The sequence below is a fragment of the Poromitra crassiceps genome (assembly GCF_964638095.1).
Source record: "Poromitra crassiceps genome assembly, chromosome: 25".
NCBI classification, from domain to species: Eukaryota; Metazoa; Chordata; class Actinopteri; order Beryciformes; family Melamphaidae; genus Poromitra; species Poromitra crassiceps.
This window is the reverse complement of record NC_139649.1, coordinates 9,681,942-9,691,941: the sequence shown is the minus strand read 5'-3', so window position 1 is coordinate 9,691,941 and position 10,000 is coordinate 9,681,942. Positions and strand designations below refer to the sequence as shown.

The following is a 10,000-nucleotide window of genomic DNA, read 5'->3' as shown; positions in this document are numbered from 1 at the left end:
AAAAGCCCAAGACTCATGGAGCTAAAGCAATCGCAGGGTTGGGATTAAAATTCTGCCCACTCCTGCTGGCACTGCAATAATGGAGACGGAGGAATAATTGACATTGATTGAGCTAATGTTCCAGTCGGGTGGAGGCGGTGAGAACCAGGTGATGGTGGTGGCAGCATATAATTATGTTCTCCCCCCCATCACGGGAGCTAGGAGAGATTCAATAATTGAACAAGAAATAATTGTGTTCCTAGTAATCAAATGGGAATCTGGAAAGCGGTTACATGGCTTTACTCTATATAACCCCCCCCGAACCCCCACTCCTCCCCCCGAATAGCCTCTACATAAAATGTTCTTGTTGCGTTTTTCAGATGCTACATGTACATGTACATGTACATGTACATGTACAGGTATTGGAGTAGCATTTTGGTTCACACAGGTGATTTTGCAGCGGGGGAAATAGCTGCTATGCCCTGTAGAAAAGTTCTATTAAATAACTGGGATTGTTTCATTAAATGTGTGGTTGTGGAAAAGGGAAATTGCGGAAATATGTACTACAGGGATAAAGCAACATAACACGAGTGAAATAGAAATTGTTTTATAGAAACAAAATAAAAAGTATTTTTTAGTCTGCTTGCTTCCACCTTTTCTCTCCCATAAACCCCCTCAAAGATACATGGGCATTTGCTAGCTGTATATTCAGTGTATTGGGGTCTCTTGCATACATTACATGGGTGATAGTTAAATGTTTTTTGATGGATTAAACACACACACACACACACACACACACACACACACACACACACACAACTGTAGAGTGTGTGGCTCAATATTAATTGAGGAAGATTAATTGTTATCGTTTGCTTAATCTAGGTCTCAGTTTTTTCAAGGCTGAAAAACCCTCCCTCCTTCCCCTCCTTCATTTCCATCCTCCCTTCATGGCTAAAGTGAATTTCAATAAGTGAACTGAATAATTAAAGGGCGAAAAGTTTTCTTGTCATTAGTCAGTCGGGTCAGAAAGAAGCTGTATTTGTAAGATTTTGCACTCTGTGTGGGCAAGAAGTATCCCTTCACTCAACATTAGGAGTGCAACAGTTCACAAAATTCACGGTTCGGTTCGATACGACACCGTGGTTTCAAAAAAAAGATATAGTATATATATATATATATATATATATATATACCGTATATATATATATCTTATTTAATTATTTTCACAGTCTAGTTTCGTCTTTTTCGTCTGAGTTTTAGTTGACCATGATATCCTTGCACTGTTCAGCAGTGAAAGTTCCATGCAGTTTGCAATGCAAAGTGAACCTAATTAAAGCCTCATACCTAAACGGGTCAATATGAATATGCGTATTGCCCCCCCCCCCCCCCTCCTCCTACTCTACATGGAGAAGGCAGAGCAGTGACCTGCTATATAAAATCCAACAGCCCTGCAGACAGGCACAGACTCTGTGGGTGAGGTCATGTGACTCACAGTCCCTGCACCTCCTAACAATCTATCACTCCCTGCCTCCGCCGGTCCCCGTTGCCCTCGCTTAAGAAACATTGAACTAGGTTTGGCAGCAACACAATATCACACAGTATTGTACTTACTTTAGCTGCACTAGGCCAGACTTATATGTAATAATATGCCTGTCTTACAGGTAAAGCCTCAATCACAATGTATAGTAGACCTGCAGAGAAGCACATCCCAGCACCACTTAGAGTAATTGACACTGCATGGAAAACCTGCTTTCCGGGCAAGTAAATGACCGCATAGTGGTACTATGTGCTACTTTCCCCCACTTTGCCACAAAGTGCCACAATGACCTGCAAAGTGGATCTCTTTGCAGTTCTGCAAAGTCCCGGAAAGTAGGTTTTTCGTGCAGTGTGAGTGAGACGCAGCCGATTCGCCCGATTTACCCAAATCCCACCAGCGTTAGATGTGTTGCCTCTCATCCTCTTGGTTTCCTTCCCCCTAAAGTGTCACAGCCTGGCGGCCATGTTGGTACACATGAGCATGCTAAGCATATACATATATATATATATATACACATACATATATATATACATACATATACTGTATATATATATATACACATACATACAGTAGAGCAGGGATACTCAACTTGCTTTGCCTGGGGGCCACTTTCGTGAAATGATAGAAGGCCTACAGTGGCCAGTTAATAAACAAACAATATACATTTTTCTCTAGCGGATTGTAGGTTTTTGGGGTGTCAGCCAGAGTTTAGTCTGACAATGTTGTGCACACCGGATAGTTAGTTAGGTTAAGTTAGTTAGGTTAAGTACATACAGTACATAAGTGCCTGGGTAGCAAGCAGATGGCGGTATTTGACAATTTAGCAGCTAAATCATAGATTATTGAAAGATATTCCATATTCCAGACTGAAAGTATTGTATTGGCCAGAATGACATGAACATTTGGACACTTATTCAGCGTTTCTTTTTTGCAATTCCATCGCGGGCCGCAAGTTGAGTATCACTGCAGTAGAGTTCTACATAGTTCCCTGCCGCCATGATTTCTGCTTATTGAAGTCCAACACAACATGTACAGTAAAGTTGCCCAGTGCCACTTTCATTATAGGAGTTACTGTACATTGAGTCGCGCCCACACAGCGTTTTTGAACTCAATGGCTCCGGTTCCTGTTTGCAGTTTGGTAAACAGACAGGGAGGTCGGGCAGTTGTTATCTGAGCCCATCTCTTTGTTGGGAAAGTCAATAGTGATTTCAGCGAAGAGGTTATCATAATCGCATTACCCAACCGCAACCCCAGCCTCCGTAATCAACACGGCAACAGTTGGAGAGGCTATAAACAGCTTCAGCTAGGCCCTTCTTCCCAATGGTGATTAAAAGACGGGCAGCTCGGTTTCTCGCTTTGGCCGACTGACATGTGTACAAAGAAATGCTGCACAGATGTTCTACTGTAACGCTGCACTAATTGCAGGCTTGGATGATCTCCTCTCACACGAGCTGGACTCTTCCCAAGATATGGCCTGTTATCAATATCTCTCTGTGTTTGCTCGTGCACATTTTGCTTATTTTGCTTGGTGCGCTTCACTTGATTGCGGAAGTACCAAAAATTGCAGTTCCTCGAATGGCCACTTGAGGCTGGCTCCAAAAGGGAGTCATTCCCCATTCACCACCCATGTTAAAATGCCCGACTTTACAGCATAAATAAACACGTTTACAAACTTCACAGCCGAGTTTAAAAATGGTTTTGGTCTCTGTAGCCTATTTCACCTTTCATGACAACTGTAGGATACGGGGGGTGAATTTTTATATAACTCACCCATTTAGAGTAAAATAGACATGGGCATGATTGACAGGTCGCCTGTCCAGTGGTTGCGCAGCTCGCCAATCACGGACCAATAGCAGGCGGCGCTGTGCCTCTGGGAAACCCTCTCTCATCCAAATATGGCTACAAATACGTCACTTCTGTCTCCAAAAACCAAGATGGCGGCGGCCAAAATGCCAACCCTGTGGCTTCAAAACGGGACTCCACAAACCAATGGGCTGACGTCACACTCACTGTGTCCATCTCTTTTTACAGTCTATGTTCTCACTGTTCTTTCCTGTGGTAGAAATTAGAACACACCCGCCTGATCGGCCAAGGCTTTTTACTAGTATTCAATCTTTTAGCGTACGGTACAGTAGCCGTTGAAGTGTAGTGAATCTTTGGCACGAAAGCGCTTTTCCACGGCGTTTATGTGCTCAGGCTATCGCACCTCACACAGGTACGGGCCTCTCGATGAAGCGCGCTCCTCCACCCCGTCCTGATTTCATGGCAGGCTGGTTTGACTCCTCCACCAGCTTAGAGACCATCAGTTATGCACCAGTGCGTTTGGAGTCGACCGCTTCTCGGGCACGGCTGTGCTTATTTGATTTGCATTCATTTCCCCACTCTCTCCCCAGATAGCCTCACCTGTTCACCATTGATTACAGCAAAGGCCGGCAGCAGGGTGGAACCTAGGACCCTGGGGCTCGCTGGTCGTTGAAAAGGAAAAACCAACAGAGTTGGACGGTTGCACTCTTACTGTGTGCTGTAGCTTTGTGATTTTGACCCGATGAAGTTGACAAGTCAAGAATTGCAGTACTTTTTTTCTACAAAGTTAGATTTCAATGTTCTTTCTCTTCACTTTAGTTTCCTCGGAAGATCTCATGGGAGAACTTTCTCCTCACCAAAGACTATCACTCTGATCGTTTTTATCACTGTGAACCAGCGTGGGCAAATAACACCGCAGTACTAAAGACATAAAAAAAAAATCAAAATAACTGCAACAAATGTTTTCAGATCGAGGACGAACAGAGAACGGGCAATGAGCGCGGACTGTTATTGTGTTATTCTGCCTGTTTGTCAGACTGATAACCTCCAGATGTCAGCTCCAGGGCTGGGGGGTGGGGGGGGTGGGGTGCGCGGGCCTGAAGAATGCCCCAGCGATGTGCAGTGCTGCCTGGGAGGAGAGAGCTGCCAGCTGGCCTGCCCGCCTGCGGGCCTCAGGAGCCCCGGGCGCATCAGGGACCCATTTCACACTAACTGACTCCTGATTGTGCGTGCACGCACACAGGCAACACACACACACACACACACACACACACACACACACACAAACATGCATGTACTGTATGCACATGCACACGCACACAGACACCCGCACATTCGAACACATATGGAGTTTTACACATTCGTACATGTGCACACGTGCTTGCATGAAGGCTGGCACACATGATTGCGCACGTGTGTTCATGGCTGAACACATCCCAACGGAACCACACACACACACACACACACACACACACACACACACACACACACACACACACACACACACCCTAATAAGCGCCTTGCCTCACTGTGGCCCACACAGAGAGCCTGTTCCAGTTTTGCCTACTTTCAGTCGTAATGCTCGTGTTGTCTGTCAGGATGCCAGCTCTGCCCGCCTGCCATCTCGCCTGCTGTTTGAAAGTGACAGGCACACTCGCCGCGGCGCTGATATCATCCACCAGCAGACTTACAATAAAGCCCCACTTTTCCTTTTCATTGTCCGTCCCTCTTCTCTCTCTCTCTCTCTCGCCCTCATTTCTTGTCTTGGCAACGCATCCAGAGGAATGTTGCCGCGTGTCCAGCGAGTCGCTGCCAGTCGGATGCTTCAACCTTGTTATGGCCGCCCGGGCCCTGTGTGTGTTCCTGCCTGCCTCCGTCAGCAGGCTGAGTGGCTTCAGAGAGGCGGAGGAGAGCGCCACTATTCATCTTGTGCTTCCACTAGCTGGCTGCTGGGGAGGGAGATAAGCACTTTATCAGAGCCGCAACACACCGGACCCCAGCGTGGACGCAGAGGAGGAGGAGCGGTCTGAGGAATCATAATGCATTCTATATATTCATAACCGTCCGAGTATGTACAGATCTATAGTATACGGTCCTCGTGTATAATGGGGAAGGTAACGCACACCAAGGGTTGTAGTGAGGTGCTGATCACTGGCTTTTTTTATGATTTTTTTTTCAGATCCCCGGTTCAGTTTTTCTTTGCCTAGAAAACCTTTGTGCACAGCCATCATATTCTTTCTAAGGACTGACTTAGGGCAGGCAAGTGAGAAGAGTGGAGAATATAATAGCTCTTACAAGAGACTCAACATTCCACTATTTTTCTATCAAGAGCGCTGCTTGCCGCTAGTTCCCACGCGGTTCCCCTCTAAACGTTGAACCCGACCGACCGACCAGAGGAGGCGCTGGAGTGCAGCGATCAGGACACATACCCTTAATCCGGCTTCCCATCCGCAGACACGGCCAATTGTGCCTGTGTGGCCGCCCGACCAAACCAGAGGAAACACGGGGGCTCGAACCCGCGACGCTCGTTTTGGTAGGCAGGGAATCTACCGCTGCACTACCCCTGGACGGCCCCTGGAAGTCGACCTGAGAGGAGGAAAAAAAGTGTCACACACTCTGGCCCCATATGCATTTCTCTTTTATACAATGATGTTTCGGCCCTCAGGCCTTGTTCAAGGTCAACAGTAGTAGGACACGCGACACAGGCACTGTACTGTAAGTTATATAGGGCACACCTAGTAACACATGGTGATTAGACGAGCATGCTCTACCATTAGGGTGAGAAAAACAATGAAGAGGTCTTCAGCGAATCAAAACTCTTCACAGTGAGAGGAACTACAGCCAAAAACATCAAAGTGACAAAATTATTACTGTATGTCTCATACCACATAGAATATAAAGATGTACATGTTACATTACAAGGTTAAGTATATTCAAAAAAATAAAAATAGAAAAGATTCCTAATAGATATAATCCTAATAGAATACATAAAAAGTAAAAAAAGAAAATCCTCATTATATAGTCATCCAGATGGGTGTTAAGCGCTGTTGCATGTTTGTTTGCTTTGTGTGTGTTTCAAATGACCGTTCACACACACACATACACGCGCACACACACACACACACACACACACACACACACACACACACACACACACACACACACACACACACACACACACACACACACACACACACACACACACACACACTCCCACAGAGTGAGTAATTCCACCTGCCACCCATGGAAGGACTGGCATGCACCCATCTCGCCCTGCTGCCCTGTGCCAGTTGGTACCTGTGAGTGTTGTGGATGCGAGGAGCTGAAACGAGCCGTATCTTATCTGCACAACACATCTGCTCCCCTCATTCCTCTTTCTGTCCTCTACCTGCACCCATACACCTGCCCCGCCTCCCCTCCTCCCCCCGCCTCCCCTCCTCCCCCCGCCTCTCCTCTCCTCCCCTCCTCCCCCCGCCTCTCCTCTCCTCCCCTCCTCCCCCCGCCTCTCCTCTCCTCTCCCCCCCTCTCCCCCTCCTCCCCTCCCCTCTCCCTCTCCCCCCGCCTCCCCTCTCTCCCCCACATCCCCTCTCCCCCCATCTCCCCTCTCCCCCCGCCTCCCCTCTCCTCCTCTCTCCTCCCCGCCTCCCCTCTCCTCCCCTCTCCCCCCGCCTCCCCTCTCCTCTCCTCTCCTCCCCGCCTCCCCTCTCCTCCCCCCCTCCCCTCTCCCCCCGCCTCCCCTCTCCTCTCCTCCCCGCCTCCCCTCTCCTCTCCTCTCCCCCCGCCTTCCCTCTCCTCCCTGCCTCCCCTCTCCTCCCCTCTCCCCCCGCCTCCCCTCTCCCCCCGCCCCCCTCCCCATCTCCCCTCTCCCCCTATCTCCCCCCATCTCCCCTCTCCCCCACCTCCCCTCTCCTCCCCGCCTCCCCTCTCCCCCGCCTCTCCTCTCCCCCCGCTTCCCCTCTCCTCCCCTCTCCCCCCACCTCCCCTCTCCCCCCGCCCCCCTCCCCATCTCGCCTCTCCCCTATCTCCCCCCATCTCCCCGCCTCCCCTCTCCCCCCACCTCCCCTCTCCTCCCCGCCTCTCCTCTCCCCCCGCCTCCCCTCTCCTCCCCGCCTCCCCTCCCCTCTCCTCCCCGCCTCCCCTCTCCCCCCGCCTCCCCTCTCTCCCCCACCTCCCCTCTCCCCCCGCCTTCCCTCTCCCCCCACCTCCTCCTCTCCCCCCTCTCCCCCCGCCTCCCCTCTCCCCCCGCCCGGCTAAATCCACAGCCCGCTCACAGTCCAACCCTCTAAGCTGTGAAGCCGTGAAGAATTAAAACAAAAGAAGAAAAATAGACACCGCGTTTGCTCAGGTTTAGCTCACAATCTGTCTCTCTCACAGGCGAAGCATGTGTGTATGTTGATAGGGCGACCGGTCGACCTGCATTTGGCCTAGCAGTGTGTGCATGTGTGTGTTGTGTGTATTTGTGCAAAGGTGTGTGTGTGTGTGTGTGTGTGTGTGTGTGTGTGTGTGTGTGTGTGTGTGTGTGTGTGTGTGCGTGCGCGCGCGCGTGTGTGTGTGTGTGTGTGTGTGTGTGTGTGTGTGTGTGTGTGACTGCCTATATGTGTGTTCCAGGTGGGATGAGAGAGGGAGGATTTCCACTGTGCTTCAGGTGACAGAGGCACACAGCCAGTGTGTGCGGGGGTGCAGAGACAACAATAGGATTATGTGGATTACAGCAATACAGCCGTTTTACACAGGAGGACATAGAAGATAGAAAAAACACACACACACACACACACACACACACTCTTTTCTTTTACGCACCTTTTTTAACCCTGGGTTCACCTGGCGAGTTGAGCACAATCTTGTTTCGGCAGCAGTAGCCTGGGGGAGCAGTTGCAGGGGGGCGGATGGTGCCTTGTATAAACACACATAGATTTCTGTGATCCTCCCACCTGCCGGTGAAGCTCCCCGCTGTCAGGGTGAAAAGAAGCGGCTGGCAACTGCGCATGTGTCGGAGGAAGCATGGTGCTAGTCTACGGCTCTCCCCAGATCGGCAGAGGGGGTGCAGCGACCGGGACAGCAGGGGGAAGTTGGCCGAATACAATTGGGGAGATAAAAAGGGGGGGGGGGGGGGGGGGCAATCAGGAAAAACAAACGCACACAGATTTCTATGGGATGGGGGAAAAAGTACAGGAACGGCATCGCTAATTTCCAATACGCTGGTTGTTGCATCGTCATGTTTCCTGTCTCCTTCACAACAACCTCTCAGCACCGCAGCTCCGTGAGGCTCAGAGTCAACTGTGTGCTTCTCATTTGAATGTGCGTTTGTTTGGTCGCCCGGCGCGCCCCAACATGTGGAGTTACTTTGCTGTACCAGACGATACCTCTGCTAGCTGTGTTGACCAAACTGTAGCGTCATCTGCTGCAACCCCCCACCCTCCCCTGTTATTACTTTGTTATTTCATTAATACCTCTTTTATAGATAGGCCTCTGCCAGGAGGAAGTGTCACATAGGGTCAGCTTCTGTTTCCTGGCATTAGCAGGAAATGATGTCGTCAGCCTCAGAAAGCTTTGCTGGGATATATAAAAAGCAGAGCACCTCTGTGTGGACGACGTCCAGCCATCATCTCGCCCGGGGGAGGTCTCACTTTCTTTTCAACAGAAGCCAAGGGCCCGGGCAGGCTCAGGTGTCACGCCAAGAGCCTGCTGAAATATGATGCACAGGCCCTCAGACACTGTTGATTCATATTTCCTTGTGTTTTTAGCTCTCTGTCACTCCAGCAAAAATGAGTTTTCTCTTCCATTTGAGCAGAGGTTAAAAACGTGTCGTTTCATAGGCTAGCGCTTTACAGCTCCATCTTCCTACCTGTCATGACTAACATTCTTAAAATTATGGCGTGCCCAACGGTTTTTCATCGCAGGATTCAGACAGCAGGATATGACACGTCGTTTGCCTTTGGGTTTTCAGGTGAGCATCGAGGAGATGCTGTCGAGGGTCTGGGACTCCCAACCCAGAGTGATCCGCTTTCCCCGGAGACACCTGAGAGGCTCCTCCACCAACGGGCTGAGGCGACAGAAGAGAGACTGGGTCATCCCGCCTATCAACGTGCCCGAGAACTCCAGAGGACCCTTCCCCCAGATGCTCGTCAGAGTGAGTGGCACTTTGGATCATCTCATTGATACCTGATGCAGCATTTGTGTGTGTATCCCTTTAAGACCGCGAACCGCGTTAACGCGGTTCGCGGTCTTAAAGGGATACGCACACAAATGAGGGATACACTGTACACACAAATGCTGCATCAGGTATCAATGGGTTAATTGGGGTAGAGTTTTTCTTTGCCTAGAAAATCTTAATTGTGCACAGCCACCATATTGTGTCTAAGTACTGACTCTGGGGCAGGCAAGTGAGAAGAGTGAAGGATATAATAGCTCTTACGATCACCATGAGGCCCAGAGACTCAACATTACCCTATTTTCTATCAAGAGCACCCAGCAGGCTAAAAGAGCTTCTCTTGTCTCCAACTGAAGCTGATTTGTCTGCTGTGTCTCTGGGCTAACACATAGACACAGAGAGATCAAAGTCGTTCTTGCATGGCAAAGCACACGAATGCACAATAATACTGTAGGCTTGCTCTTGGAACCATTAGGGATTACTCAAGAGCGCCCTCTCTCTGTCGCTTCGCTGGTCTAGGCTTATTAATA

General features: G+C 49.6%; 1 protein-coding gene across 1 annotated transcript in view; it reads left to right on the top strand.

Moving 5' to 3' along the window:
* The window catches only part of LOC310798326 (cadherin-4-like), a gene marked incomplete at both ends in the record, with an annotated part of 263,719 nt that overhangs the window by 180,583 nt on the left and 73,136 nt on the right, over positions 1–10,000 (top strand). Inside the window, 1 exon segment of the mRNA XM_083660852.1 lies at positions 9,267–9,449. Within this exon segment, the coding sequence (XP_083516978.1) occupies positions 9,267–9,449 (183 nt within the window).